This window comes from Silurus meridionalis, chromosome 23 (genome assembly GCF_014805685.1).
Source record: "Silurus meridionalis isolate SWU-2019-XX chromosome 23, ASM1480568v1, whole genome shotgun sequence".
NCBI lineage: Eukaryota > Metazoa > Chordata > Actinopteri > Siluriformes > Siluridae > Silurus > Silurus meridionalis.
This window is the reverse complement of record NC_060906.1, coordinates 7045963-7061977: the sequence shown is the minus strand read 5'-3', so window position 1 is coordinate 7061977 and position 16015 is coordinate 7045963. Positions and strand designations below refer to the sequence as shown.

The following is a 16015-nucleotide window of genomic DNA, read 5'->3' as shown; positions in this document are numbered from 1 at the left end:
AATGGTGTAATAGGTTCATTGGAAGCAGATCAGCTCTACATAACTCAATGCACTCTAAAGGAGACCTGCAGTATGACCTAGTGATGTTAGTCAGGTTCTGCAGGACAAACAGTATTGGGCACGTCTTTAACACACAAAGCCACCAAAAAGGCTAAACCTGAGGGGCATTTACCTTAAGTAGTTCTGGTTCATTTTAATAAGTTCCTGGAGTAAAGAGCTCAGTATTTATGAAAGGAGATTTTACACTTTGGCTCTGCTACAGCCATCAATGTAGGTCACCACGGTAAGTCCCTTAATCGTAGGGCTATAATCTCTGCACGGGTATTTCAGATAAACCAACAAACACTGTGCTCCTTTTTTTGGATTCCCTGGCAGTATTGTGGATTCTAAACATTATCACACAACAGTGCCACAAAACCAGTGCCTGGTAGCACTCACCAAACGGCTTCCAAACACTGTGGTGTTTTATGCAAAAAAAAAGAACAATTCTAAGAATCTGTCAGTGTGTAGAATGCACAGAATGATCATGATGCCTATTCCTGGTATTTTTATGGCCCTGATTGGGAAGGAACAGGATTTTTTAAAAATGTTTTGAATGTCTTTGGATTTTTCTACTTAACAATGACAGCTAACAAAAAAAAAACAAGATATGATCAGAGACTGTCAGAGTCCCTGATTTTCCAATGATCGCTTGGTGTACAGTGGTTTATAAAGGTAGATTTTTTATTATTATGGCACTTTTGAGGCAGTTGCAAAATAGGTTTTGTAAAGCTTTTGTACTCTCATATATAAAGAAAACTACTTAGAGAGAGAGAGAGACACTCACACACACACACACACACACACACACACACACACAGGAGGAGCAGGAGCTTTGTTGACATTCTGAAGGTGCAGGAATCATGCAGTATGTGGTGAGCAGAAGTGTTTAGTATGCAATCAACTGAGCAGGGAGGTGAAAAGGAGTTTACTGCACTGCTGCATGTGCACAACAGAACCTGTATTCCTAAAAAGTTGGGACACTGTGTAAATTGTAAATAAAACAATGCAATGAATTGCACATTTCATAAATCAATATTTTTTTCATAATAGAACATAGAAAACATATCATATGTTTAAATTGAGGAAATTTTGAGAAAGAATAAGGTCATTTCCTATTCATTGGTTGCAACAGGTCAAGTATGGATGAGTCAACAAAAAAAAGAAGCTGGAGGAACATTTTGCAGCTGGTGAGGTAAATTGGCAAAAGTTAGTAACATGATTGGGTATAAAAAGAGAATCTTAGAGATGCAGAGTCAGATGGCCAGAGCTTCACCAATCTGCACCTACAAATTGTAGAACAATTTTAGAATAATGTTCCTCAACATCATATTGTAAAGTCTTTGAATATCTCATCATCTACAGTACATAATATCATCAAAAAGGTTCTGGGAATCTGGAGAAATCGCTGTGTGCAAGGGACAAGGTAAAAAACAATACTGGATGCTTGTGATCATCAGCCTCTCAGATTGTAGTGCATTAAAACCATGATTCTGTGATGGAATCACTGCATGGGCTTAGAAATCATTGTCTGTAAACATAATTCACCGTTTCATCCACAAATGCTAGTTTAATCTCCAACATGCAAAGAAGCCATATGAGAAAATGATCTAAAAACACCATCTCCTTTCCTGGGCCAAAGCGGAAAATTTTTAAATAATTTTGGAAACCATGAACACCACATCGTCCTGTCTAAAGAAGTGAGGGACCATCAATATCCTACACCTCTGATGGGGTGCATTAGTGTCTATGAAATGTCCCGCTTGCACATCTGGAAAAGCCCCATCAATGCTGTAAAGTATTTTCAGCATAATCAGTATATATAAAAGTTTATTCATGTTTTAAAGCAACATGTACCTCCATTGAAACAACAACATTTTGCAAATACCACATACCTCATCTATTACAACAGCATGGCTTTGTAGTCTAGGTCTAGTCTTTAAAGAGTCTAGGTCCTGCCTGCAGTCCAGACAATAGGGATGTTATCCCAAACCTCTTTAGTCCCCCAGACACATACAGACTGTAGTTAAAACTAGAGGAGATGCTACACAGTGGTAAACATTGTCATGTTCCACATTTTTTTGAGACCTGTTGCAGCCATCAAATAGAAAATTACCATATTTTTTCCCTTAAAAATGTCCTCAGATTCAACAATTATGTTTTCTATGTTGTATTACAAATAAAATGTGTTTAGATTTGCAAATCAGTGTATTGTTTTCATTTACATTTTACACATTAAAAAAAATTATTAAAACCCAATATCACAGCAATTAGATTAATATTTTGATTAAATAAAAACATTAGGATGTTGTTTCCAAAGATATCACAAAAGAATGTGATCACATAACCAGTGTATTGACTCTATTTATATATTAATATTTAGTGTTTCTCCCTGTTAGTGTGTCTGGGTTCTTTCACCTCCCAAAAACCGTGCTAGTAGATAGACAGGGCTCACAAAATTGCTGCTAGGTGTGAACAAGTGTGTGTGTGTCCTTGTTTGGACACTGGAGACGCTGATAGTGTTTACTGACACTCACCGGTTCAACACTCACCCCCCCCCCACACACACACACACCTAAAATGAACAAGTGTGCATTTAGGCTTGACAGGACAAGGACAGCTGAAATATCAAATGACCGTTTGTTTCAGGTCCGTACTGAAAAGTAACCAACATATGGTACATTACACTCCTTTGCTGATGTCTTAAGATAAAGGTCAACAATCAAATCAATTTTATGTACGATTTGTTACATCACTTCCTCAACCATTAAAATCCAATTACAATCTAATTCAATTAAATCTGAAGATAAGAGTTCTCCACCCAGCATTTAAGCAGTCTAAAGAACTAGAATAGAACAAAATCTATTCTATAAATTATATTCTACCTATAGTTCAGATACATAATATATACAAATGTTTGTGGACACCTAAGCGTGAGATTGGTATGTGCTTTTGGCACATCCCATTCCACATTTAGTCCCTATTTGCTATTATAATAACCTCCACTCTTCTGGGAAAATGTTCCACTGTATTTCCAATGTATTTTGTAGAGATTTGTGCTCATTCAGAGGGTTTAGTAGGGTTCAGTAGGGTTTAGCTCTGCAGCAGGCTACTTAAGATCAAGTGAAGAAAATCTGTAATGCTAGCACATACAAAAACAACGGTTCAGGGAAAAACACATATGGCTGGAAAAGCCAGGTGTCCCAATACTTTTGTCTATATAGTGTATAGACTTGTAAAGGTTTAACCAGATGACTGGTGCATAACAAAAGCCCCACTACTATTTTTTTTATAGTGCACTAACCAACACACTTCTAGAGAAGGGCCAGAAAGCCGTGTTTAACCGAAACAAAACATAAACCAGAGTGTAGAATAAAGACGTGTGTGTGTGTGTGTGTGTGTGTGTGTTGGGGGCCGTGAACGCAGGGCAGCTGTTCATCACAGATGGGATCACAGAGACCACCTGTTCTAGACTTGCACTGGTAAGAGATGGAGCTGGATGAGCCAAAAGGGAGCAGAAATAAAAGAGGGGGAGGAGACCGGGGTGTTTGGCAGGCAGAAGAAAAGTACGAGAAAGGAACACAAGTGAAAATCTGAAAAAGACTGAAAAGGCCCAATGCTGTTTTAGACACTGGTGAAGGCAGATCAGGGTCTTGGCTGAGATTCTAAACCAGGGCATAAACTCAGAGACGTGCAGCTCTGCGAGGCATCAACAAGGCATTAACAGACACTCTAGCCCAAAAGTGGCGCACAATCTGGTGGCCGGTGATGTTTCCAGAAAGCCCATTCCATACATTCCAACAGGGAGATTATCTGAACTGCCACAAAGGTCACTGAACGTTTCAGGTATAAAAATCAATGTAGTGTGGTAAAAGGGTCCTTTCTAAGGCATCTTGTACACTCCATGAAGACAAACAGCTGCTTGGTTCTCCTGAATAAGCTGCATGAAAGAAAAAAAATGGTGAAAAACACCAGCAGAGACAAAAGGCAAGTTTCCACAGCTGAAACCTTTTGAGGCTTGTTTTAGATCACAGGCAGTGTGGCATGACGAGCAACAGAGAATTGTTTCCATGAGCCTTTGTTATCTTCTCATAGAGAAACACATTAGTGTAATACATGCTTTAGGTGGCATGCTGCATTTATGTTAACATCACGCATATGCAACAAAAACAAAGCTCTCTCCATGCTCACTGTGACTTCAATAAAACCTGCCATGTTACACAAGCTGCAAAAAGTATTCGTCTGTGTGACAAATGCAGCACCTACAATAAATCTTCCTGTCTTTATGGATTTTTCCGGTATCTCTTAGTCTTCATCTCAATTTTAAAGTCCAACACTTGCTCCAGTGCATAGATGTGACAGATAAGTCCTGACCAGCGTTAATTTATTCACTCGTAACCCTTTCACACCATTTCGAGCATCTGTTCTAGTTTCCACGATTTCTGTGACCTTTTCCTAGACTTGATCTGTGATGAACTAATGTGACCTTGATGGCTTCCCGACCTCAGATTTGGACTGTTAGATACACTTTTATATATCATTATGGAGAGGGAAACAAAAATCTATAGCATCAAATAAACAAACAAACAAACAAACAAACAAAAAAATACTGTGTTGCCACCGCAAACTAGCCCAGAGAAACAAATAAGCCATGGGCCTCGGTGGCTTCATCCTTCAATCATTCCATGGAATTAGAAAACTGAAGAATGTTCCTTTCCTCTAACTCTGCAAAGAATTCTTGTCTCTGCCTATTAAAAATTGTTGAAAGGCAATCTTTTGTAACGGTATACACAGAGCCATATTGGCACATGGGGGCATAACGATCCATATCCTCCTTCATGCAACCCCACGCACTGCCCTTCAGCTCCCTAGCAACGTGCACGTGAGAAAAGAAAGCGTATTCCTGTACAGCGTGAAAGGAGGTTGGGTGATGTATAAGGAAGCACGAGCAGCTCTGCGCACTTGCAGGAAAAGATGCAGGGTGACAGTGACATATGCACCGCTTTCACATCCGCTGCTGTGTACCCCACCTAGAGAAAGAAGACCAGAGCTTCACTGACGCACGTTATACAGTATATATTTAGAGATGATTCCACTAAACTTTCTCTCAGCCATGGCAGGTGAAACACAACAATAACCCGTAATGACTCCAGAACAAGTTCTGTAATGATGGCCCACACGGCATCAGCTGCAAGAAGCTGAGCTAAAGAGAACTGATGATCTGATGAATCATGGCTAGAGGAAGCTCACTAGCTGACTCGGCAGGATCCCAGGTTGAGGTGGTTTCTTTTACAGGGTTGCGGATGCTGACCTTGGGCTTGCTAATAAACAGATGAATAAATTCACTTGTGTGCTCTCTGTTCCCATGTTTCTATGTTCCAGCACAGAGTGGTAGTAACGTGACCCAACATATGGTGAGCTAGTTTGCTATTTTAAAGCAATAATAGAGATTAAGGGAACTGAACAAGGACACGGTTAAACGATTTTCCTATAATAAAGTTTGTAATAAACAGTACTATGTTCTTGCCTAATCAACTCCTGATATACTGAATAAATAAATCCCTCTGTGGACTCACAGCAATCAGCTGCACTTTCCTTAAAGCCTATACACTTTTGCTCAAGACAGTGGTCTGGAAGTGGAATTAACTCAACACAGGGCAGGTACATGTGCTCTGTTTCTGAAGTGAAGCATTTACTTCTCACAGAACATAGCAACAGAATTCCAATAAAGCTTCATCCAGAAATCTTATTTTATCTTATCTTCTGTATGCCTTAAAGCCGTTGTGATGTCGTCAGATGGGTGTTTAGTGAATTTAAGGTGACCTCACACGTCTTTTAGAACCTTCGGTCAGTTACAGTTAAAATGTTACCATTTCTCACTAGCAGAATGGAGCTGCACAAAAGAAAATTAAGAATAAAGACCAACATCATCAGCAGGTTCATATTTAACAGTACATTAATCCTTAGTCTTTTTAACACTTTCTGCTTTTAAATTTGCATTTTATATGCAAACTGGTTTAGCTGTCTATAGGAGGTCAAAAAGCTGAAAATCAAACAATTAAATCAATGGAACAAAAATATAAATTTTTCTCCTAAAAGGCTTAGTGGCTTCCAAAATTCCTCATTGGAAGACGTTAGTTTAATTTGTCAAATGGGGAATTTTGCAACGATTTTAAAATTTCAACGATCACTCAAAATTCACATCCAAGGGTGTGAATGTAATTGTTTTGCTTTATCATGATGGAGTGTCAGGTATGGAGTGTAGACTAATTTGGGAAAATTAATATATAACATTTAAATTAATTAATATATAGCATATAACAAAGCTGCAGCATAACAGAACATGAAAAGAAATGGAGGGGCGTGAATACTTTTCGAATGCACTGTGTATTTAGAAACTACTGAAATAGTTAAAAAAAAAAAAAATGTTTGTGTGTCTATGTCATCAGAAATGAGGAGCTAAACTGCAGCAAGAGAGAGAAATAGAGAGTGATGTTATCAGAAGACACTAACAGCTATAAAGAAAATTAGACTCGGCCAGCACAGACCTGGTTGTCAGTCAAGCTGTAACAACACTGTAAGGTAATCACCTTTTTCGCTTCACAGACATTCAATTCCTTCTTACATAAAGGCATCTTTCTCACCATGACTTTCATAAAGGAGTCTCAGAGTTTAAGAAACATTGGCTGGCCATCGGAAAATAATCTGGCCCCAACAGCTAACCACAGAGCTGAAGAAATGTTCCATGCAGTATTTATCCAGTCTTTTACACAAACAGCAGCTAGAAACAAACATTAAAAGGAGAAAAAAAATATATTTCATATCTGCTGAAAATCAAAATGCTGCAAACAAATCCTCACCATTTAACACTTGCACAAGAAGCCTGGGGTCAGAGTTTCAAACTGAAAACGAATATGATCAAATTTTAATAGGTGATGAAACTTAAAAGACATGACCCACATTGTACAATGTGATGAAAGCATGGCTGAGGAAAATCTTCCTGGTGTGAAGTGTGAGGACGTTCAAGAATCCCATAGAAGTTATTAACCCTATTGTGTTTAATCTTATAGCCTCTAGAACACTACGCTTAGATTTTCTGTCGATTTACAAACACACTTGTATACAACACTGTCTTGCTATCGATTAATTTTACCTTGATTATAACATTGAGGAGTGACTTTACTTTTTTTTTGTCACTTCTTAACAGCTTATGAACATTTTAACTAAAAAGTCACTTTATTGCTAGTGGTATGTGTATGTACAATTATATAATTGTATGTAGGAGTCAATAGCTTTGAAGATATAAGAACCACGACACAGGAAAGTCCGTTATTACGCACTTTTGGCGATGACGGTGAGGGGGTCGAACTTTCATGACTCTCTGGTGTTTTCTTATCATTCAGGTCAGTGGTGTCTGGGCTGCATCCAGTCATGCTTTACAAATCATTTAGTGTTCAGTTGCCTCTTGTGTACAGTGGATTGTGTGTAGGTGGAAGGGTGGAGTGATCATTGAATATACTATTACAAAGAGAAGACACAAATATGAATAGGAAGAAAATATTGAGGTATACTTCTGACCTACTTTTCTCAATTATAAAGCATTTATTATAAACCAAGCCAAAAAAAATAAACCAATCAGAAAGCAGAATCCAATATTTACCTTATTTAGAAAGCAGTAACAACCTTCAGACGAAAACATTCAAAGCACAACAGGCAAACAGGTCAATAGCACTGAACCTACAGTTTGGTCAGTAAGTCAGTCAGTGAGTCAATGAACCAGTCAGTGATTCCGAACTTCAGTCAGTCAGTCGGTGTCTCTGCCTGTCAAAGCCAGAAAATATGGGCAATAGAACAGTTTTCCACGTTGCCTCATTCCATTTTAAATGAGCTTTGGTCCAAAGAAGACGGCAGCGTTTGTAGATCATGTTTACATGGCTGCTTCATTGAATAATAGAGATTTAACATTTAATTTAATTTGTGATTGACACGACAAACTGTGTTCACAGACGATGATTTCTGGAGGTGATTAAACCCATGCAGGATTTTCCATCATATAATCATGCCTGTTTTTAACAGTTCAGTAAAAGGGCATGAGGATCACAAAGCATCCAGTATTGGATGGGCACTGGATTTCTCCAGATTTCCAGAACCTTCTGATGATATTATGTACTGTAAATGACATTCGAAGTCTTTACAATTTAATGTTGAGAAACATTATTCTGAAATAGTTTGACAATTTGTAGATGCAGATTGGTGAATCTCCACCTGTGTTTACTTCTGAGAGACTCTCTAAAATACTCTTTTTATATCCAATCATGTTATTGATTGTTGCCAATTAACCTCATCAGCTGCAAAATGTCCTTTGAGCTGTTTCTTTTTAGTAACACTTTCTTTTCCAGCCCTTTGTTGCTCCGTCCCCACTTTTAAGATGTCTTGTAGCCTTCAAATCCAAATTCTCTCATTTTTCCTTAACAAATTCTACATTTCCTCAGTTTAAACATTTTATATATTCTCCTGTTAATACTTAATGGGTTTAGATGGGTTTGCAAATCATTTCATTCTCTATTGTTTACATTTAAAACTTTTTTTGGAATTGGAGTTGTATCTTGAAAAATGCTGCCACAAAGCAATAAGGAACACCACAGACCGCTTCAATAACCAAGTCGTATCCTACTGGACGACAAAAGAAAAAAGTCTTGTTGCTGCCAAAATAGTCTTCATATAAAGTTTTTTTATTTATCATTAAAACACACTGATGCAGATTTAACCCAGTGAACACTGAGAATTAACATGTCTTTGGGTAGGTTTCTCAAAACACAACTATTTCTCACCAACAGTCAACACACGCATGTATTCTAACTGATCAAAGCGAGCGCCATGCGATCGGTCTTCAGAGGATTTGTTGAGAATGTAAGATAATGAGAACGGGTTTTTGCTGAACCAGTCTGACTGCATTTTGCACTCGTTAACCTTTTTCTGTTTATAATGTTTGCCCAACAAAGGGTGTCTTATTAACTGTAATCTGGCCCATCTTTAAAATAAGCATTTGTTTCCATTGTCAAAGTGTGAAAACACTGAAAATCTAAACAACATGGAGACTTCTGTCCATTTCTTTATGACCAGTAACAGCAACATCACAACAGGAAGCGAGAAACATACGCTAACATCAAATAATTACACTGCATTACCAGGAGAACAAAATATGCTGAACTCAAAACTTTTCACTCATAAATGGGGTTTATGATGTTACCCAACACTGCTACGTGTTACACTTTACTCCTAAACACTTCTCTGTGAAACTCTGTCCTCAAGTCTGAATCATGAGTCAGACTTAACATTCAACTCAACAAAATGGCAAACTGTATCTCTGGTGTTACAGCAGGTGAGCTGGTGTTTCTGTGTGTACTAATTCCAGCACAAACATATACAGTCACAAACATTACATCTGTTACACTTCACACAGACATACAGCATTATCAAGACATTAAAATGGGACACACTTGCCTCATCTTTAATCTCGGGTCGGACTGGTCTGCTTGAGTATTGCTGAGTAACAGCTGTGCTAGCTGTGTGTGTGTGTGTGTGTGTGTGTGTGTGTGTGTGTGTGTGTGTGTGTGTTTTAATGTATCTGTTGAACTCCTCCTTTTGTGTGTAAGCTTTCCCACTGGGTCAGGGCCACACCATTTGGCAATGCTGACAAAAGGCTCAACAACAACTTATATCCTGAAACTCTACATAAATGTGATGGTGTGTGTGTGTGTGTTCCTCTACACACTCTGCTCTTTGTGTTAGCCCATTGTTCCACTGTGTGTGACCTGGAACATGTTTGTGTAGTAAAAAAATCCAAACAGACCACTACAGTCTCATACAAACCAACACACTGGCACTTTCACAGCACACACACTCAGGTCACAACGTAACGCTAGGATGAAGTGAACGGGTAGGTTAAGTGTGAAATTTCAGTGCATGATTACTGTAGCGACACCATCATCAGCAGATCACCACCACCATCTCCACCAACATCTCCACCATTAACACAATCTCCACCATCATCTAACCAACACCATATCAGAACCACCACCACTACAGCAGCAGATAACAGCTCAGCGCGTCAATACGTGTGTGTGTGTGTGTGTAAGTAAGTAAGTAAGTAAGTAAGTAAGTAAGTAAGTAAGTAAACGCGCAAAGCTGAATCACACTCCGTTCCTGCCTCCGTTAAATCCCACACTTGGGGACTGACAGCCGCTCAGCTGCACGTGCTTTCTCCTTACCTCATGCTGATGGTCTCCTCTGCTGATCCTGTAGATGTTCACCAAGTCAGAGTCGCGGCGTGATTTTTCCGTCGCGAGTTTGGGAGAAGTTCGCACTTGGACTGGTCCGAGAGAATCAATGAGACGCGAGAGTGCAACCAAAAAATTAAAGAAAACTCATCAAAACCCCACACCGATCTACATGACATATAAATGAATATCAGAGCAGCCCGAGTGTATTAACTCCGATAACGTGGGAGTGGGGTTTAATGTTGCTTTTATTGTAAGGATCAATGCCACGAAAAGCGGCGGCGAGACGCCGCTGGACTGCCCCCTCGCGCGCCTCCGGTCCTGACGCAAGGCTTTTTTTTTGGAGAAAGGGGATTGGGGCGGTGCTACGTACAATACGTAGGAGACGCACCGAAGCACTAACCACGCCCACCAAATCCTAGAATACAAGTGAGCAGAAAGTGCTGTTGTTCGGACGCCACAGTGTGGACAGTTTCTTATTACTTGATTAGTTATTATTCAAAAGGAATATTGACTATTAGTATATTGACTCAGTCACTTGTGATAAGGGGTAGCTCAGTGGTTAAAGAAGTTATGACGGACTTCTGATCAAAAGGTCATGAGTTCAAATCCCACCATCGCTAAAATGCCACTGCTGGGCCCTTAATCCTCAACTGGTCAACTGTATGAATAAGATCATTGTAAATCGCTCTGGATAAGGGTGTCTACCAAATGCTGCAAATGTTGCCAATCAAATGCATGTACTAGTAAAGATCTCTGTTTAACGTTCACATCAAATATAAGTTTGGCGCAGAAAACAAAAAATGTTGCATAAAGGACAGGTCAGCGAAAACACCTTGTTGATGAAAGAGGTCCAGGAAAAATGTCTGAACTTGGAACACAACAGAACCAAACATCAAACCTCATGTTGAGTGTTGAAAAGTATGTGCATGCCAATGATACGGTTATGTGCAATGATATGGCTAAAAGTTTCTGATCAAAAGGTTATGAGTACAGGAAACCGCTAAAAATGGAGTGTGGACTACAGATGACACAGGTGAAACATTTTTTAGTCTTAGACCATCGCAGTCAATCAAGGATTAAACAATCCACATGTGACTATCTTGCAGTCTTCCTTAGGCCTTTCATTATAAGTGGGCACCTCTTCTAGTCTCCTGAGAACATCGGTGCCTTCAACCACTTGCCTTGGAAAGAGAGAGAGAAAGAAAGAAAAAGTGGGAAATGCAACATGAAGAAAAATATGAAGGCTGTATTTAATTTCTATTTTTTTAAAGAAGTTGGTATTAAATATATTTTAATTCCCTGGTTTTGAATCTCCACAGTTCATTAATGTTACATCTAAGACATGGCCTACACTTAGTGTATAAATAGTGTTGAAAACCATACATTTTAACCACTGAAAAAAGCACAGGTGCTTTTGCTTTCTGTAATTTCCATATTTTTCTGAGAGATATGAATAAAACTGAACTATAGAGTGTTGTTGCAATTCAGTAAATTTTGTCTAAATGTGACTACTTTAGATGCAAATATTAAGAACTTGTATCTTCTATATATAATATGTTATTTATTAGAAACCCGACTGCTAATGATTCGGGAAATACAAAGGGTGTTCCTATTTGTTCCCCACCCGGGGCCCAATCTTTATACATCGCTAAGTACAAACCCTATTCCAAAAAAGTTGGGACACTGTACTAATTGTGAATAAAAACAGAATGCAATGATGTGGAAGTTTCAAATTTTAATATTTTATTCAGAATACAACATAGATGACATATCAAATATTTAAACAGAGAAAATGTATAATTTTAAGGGGAAAATAAGTTGATTTAAAATTTCATGGCATCAACACATCTCAAAAAGTTGGGACAAGGCCATGTTTACCACTGTGTGGCATTCCCTCTTCTTTTTATAACAGTCTGCAAACGTCTGGAGACAAGTTGCTCAAGTTTAGGAATAGGAATGTTGTCCCATTCTTGTCTCATACAGGCTTCTAGTTGCTCAACTGTCTTAGGTCTTCTTTGTCACATCTTCCTCTTTATGATGCGGCAAATGTTTCCTATGGGTGAAAGATCTGGACTGCAGACTGGCCATTTCAGTACCCGGATCCTTCTTCTACACAGCCATGATGTTGTAATTGATGCAGTATGTGGTCTGGCATTGTCATGTTGGAAAATGCAAATGCCAACAACAACAGATAAATAGCAACCCCATACCATCAGAGATGCAGGCTTCTGAACTGAGCGCTGATAACAACTTGGGTTGTCCTCATCCTCTTTAATCCGGATGACATGGCGTCCCAGTTTTCCAAAAAGAACTTCAAATTTTGGATGATATTGTGCACTGTAGATGATGATAACTTCAAACTCTTGCAATTTTTCTCTGAGAAACTCCTTTCCGATATTGCTCCACTATTTTTGGCCACAGCATTGGGGGAATTGGTGATCCTCTGCCCATCTTGACTTCTGAGAGACACTGCCACTCTGAGAGGCTCTTTATATACCCAATCATGTCGCCAATTGACCTAATAAGTTGCAAATTGGTCCTCCAGCTGTTACTTATATGTACATTTAACTTTTTTTGCGGCCTCTTATTGCTACCTGTCCAAACTTTTTGGCATGTGTAGCTCTCATGAAATCCAAAATGAGCCAATATTTGGCATGACATTTCAAAATGTCTCACTTTCAACATTTCATATGTTATCTATATTCTATTGTGAATAAAATATGTTTATGAGATTTGTGAATTATTGCATTCCTTTTTATTCACAATTTGTACAGTGTCCCAACTTTTTGGAATGTGTAGCTCTCATGAAATCAAAATGAGCCAATATTTGGCATGACATTTCAAAATGTCTCACTTTCAACATTTCATATGTTATCTATATTCTATTGTGAATAAAATATGTTTATGAGATTTGTGAATTATTGCATTCCTTTTTTATTCACAATTTGTACAGTGTCCAAACTTTTTTGGCATGTGTAGCTCTCATGAAATCCAAAATGAGCCAATATTTGGCATGACATTTCAAAATGTCTCACTTTCAACATTTCATATGTTATCTATATTCTATTGTGAATAAAATATGTTTATGAGATTTGTGAATTATTGCATTCCTTTTTATTCGGAAATACAAAGGGTGTTCCTATTTGTTCCCCACCCGGGGCCCAATCTTTATACATCGCTAAGTACAAACCCTATTCCAAAAAAGTTGGGACACTGTACTAATTGTGAATAAAAACAGAATGCAATGATGTGGAAGTTTCAAATTTTAATATTTTATTCAGAATACAACATAGATGACATATCAAATATTTAAACAGAGAAAATGTATAATTTTAAGGGGAAAATAAGTTGATGTAAAATTTCATGACATTAATACATCTCAAAAAAGTTGGGACAAGGCCATGTTTACCACTGTGTGGCATTCCCTCTTCTTTTTATAACAGTCTGCAAACATCTGGAGACAAGTTGCTCAAGTTTAGGAATAGGAATGTTGTCCCATTCTTGTCTCATACAGGCTTCTAGTTGCTCAACTGTCTTAGGTCTTCTTTGTCACATCTTCCTCTTTATGATGCGGCAAATGTTTCCTATGGGTGAAAGATCTGGACTGCAGACTGGCCATTTCAGTACCCGGATCCTTCTTCTACACAGCCATGATGTTGTAATTGATGCAGTATGTGGTCTGCAAATGCAAGGTCTTCCCTGAAAGAGACGATGTCTGGATGGGAGCATATGTTGTTCTAGAAATTGGATATACCTTTCAGCATTGATGGTGCCTTTCCAGATGTGTAAGCTGCCCATGCCACACGCACTCATGCAACCCCATACCATCAGAGATGCAGGCTTCTGAACTGAGCGCTGATAACAACTTGGGTTGTCCTCATCCTCTTTAATCCGGATGACATGGCGTCCCAGTTTTCCAAAAAGAACTTCAAATTTTGGATGATATTGTGCACTGTAGATGATGATAACTTCAAACTCTTGCAATTTTTCTCTGAGAAACTCCTTTCCGATATTGCTCCACTATTTTTGGCCACAGCATTGGGGGAATTGGTGATCCTCTGCCCATCTTGACTTCTGAGAGACACTGCCACTCTGAGAGGCTCTTTATATACCCAATCATGTCGCCAATTGACCTAATAAGTTGCAAATTGGTCCTCCAGCTGTTACTTATATGTACATTTAACTTTTTTTGCGGCCTCTTATTGCTACCTGTCCAAACTTTTTTGGCATGTGTAGCTCTCATGAAATCCAAAATGAGCCAATATTTGGCATGACATTTCAAAATGTCTCACTTTCAACATTTCATATGTTATCTATATTCTATTGTGAATAAAATATGTTTATGAGATTTGTGAATTATTGCATTCCTTTTTTATTCACAATTTGTACAGTGTCCCAACTTTTTTGGAATCGGGTTTGTATATCTAAGATCAAACGACACTTTCAAGATGAGCCAATCATGTTAATTAGATAGTAATAATTGTGGCGAGTTATGTTCTCATTAAAAATGCTGACAGATTATACGCATATATGCATAACCATTGTATGTTTTTTAAGCCTTGAAATCTAAAACAAATAGCACTCAGAGTTCATCTGTGGTCTATAAGATGACGTATGTCTAAGATAGCATTGCTGCTATTACACCTACCCAAAGGCCACATATTTTCTGTCCATCCACAGGGCTGGCTGTAGTGTAATGTAGAACTGAGAGCTGTTAGTGTGGGGACCCTGGTTGGCCATGCCCAGGATTCCTCGCTTGTTGTGAGACACAGAGAAATTCTCATCTGGGAACAGGACATCAGTGCTGATTATATGATCTGCAAGTTTTTATACAAATCTACATATATTTACAAGTCTACAAACATATGCGTTATTATTTGTGTTTTCTTATATGCAACCCAAGTTAATATAGGGACTGGTTATTTTTTTTTAAATATTTGTGGCCAAATGCGGCACGGTCCATAATCATGTACCTGCAAATGTTGGACCATAAATGGACTCTCCACGATTCCCTTTGCTTTGTTTTGTAATTTCTGTAATACAGACAAAAACATTACATCCAACTGACCTACTATTTTTGTTGGTTGTTTTGCCACTGAAGAAAAGGGTAATGTGGTTATGAATAATATGTAGGCTGGGTTCACCAACCTATATGTATGTGTGTGTGGTATAGTACCTCCTCCCTGCACCCAGACATTAGGCACTACTCTGCTAAATAGGGTGTTTTTATAGCAAAGCATGACTTGGCTTTGAGAGGTGCCTGCCTCCCCAGTACACAGGGCTTTAAAGTTTTCACATGTCTTTGGACACAGATCTGAGAAGAGCTGAGAAGGGGAAAAACATAAACGTCTTCTTATGAAGCACTGTTTAGATATTTCAAGAAATAAATAAAAGTCCCCTCACCTCAAACAGCATTTGCCCGATTGCCTCGCCTCCAATCACAACATCCATATATACAAATACATGCTGTAAAATTGATAAGATGGCAAGCATGAATAATAATTAAATTCAATACATTTTTATTTGTATAGTGCTTTTAACAATAGACATTGTGTTAAAGCAGCTTTACATAATGCACTGATAATGCGTCAATAAAGAATGAATAAGATTGTTCTTTATAAGTGTACGTTTCTCCCTAATGAGCAAGTAGTAGCAACTGTGGTGAAGGAAAAACTCCCTGAGAAGGCATAAAG

General features: G+C 38.4%; 1 protein-coding gene across 1 annotated transcript; it reads right to left on the bottom strand.

Annotated features, from left to right (window-relative positions):
* Positions 1-10315: 10315 nt before the first annotated feature.
* Positions 10316-15815, bottom strand: ppil6 (peptidylprolyl isomerase (cyclophilin)-like 6). The gene is made up of 5 exons (XM_046835900.1): positions 15726-15815; positions 15499-15646; positions 15296-15355; positions 14971-15106; positions 10316-11503 (listed from the first exon to the last, which is right to left on the bottom strand). The coding sequence occupies exons 1-5, from the start codon at positions 15813-15815 to the stop codon at positions 11392-11394; spliced, it is 546 nt and encodes a 181-aa protein (XP_046691856.1). The 3' UTR covers positions 10316-11391.
* Between the last annotated feature and the right edge of the window lie 200 nt (positions 15816-16015).

Coding starts and splice junctions, on each gene's coding strand:
- ppil6 (XM_046835900.1), bottom strand. CDS start 15,815: ATGCTTGCCATCTTATCAATTTTACAGCATGTATTTGTATATATGGAT. Junction 15,356..15,498: donor TGTCTGGGTGCAGGGAGGAG/GTACTATACCAC, acceptor TCTGTATTACAG/AAATTACAAAACAAAGCAAA. Junction 11,504..14,970: donor AGAAAATATGTGGCCTTTGG/GTAGGTGTAATA, acceptor TCTCTTTCCAAG/GCAAGTGGTTGAAGGCACCG.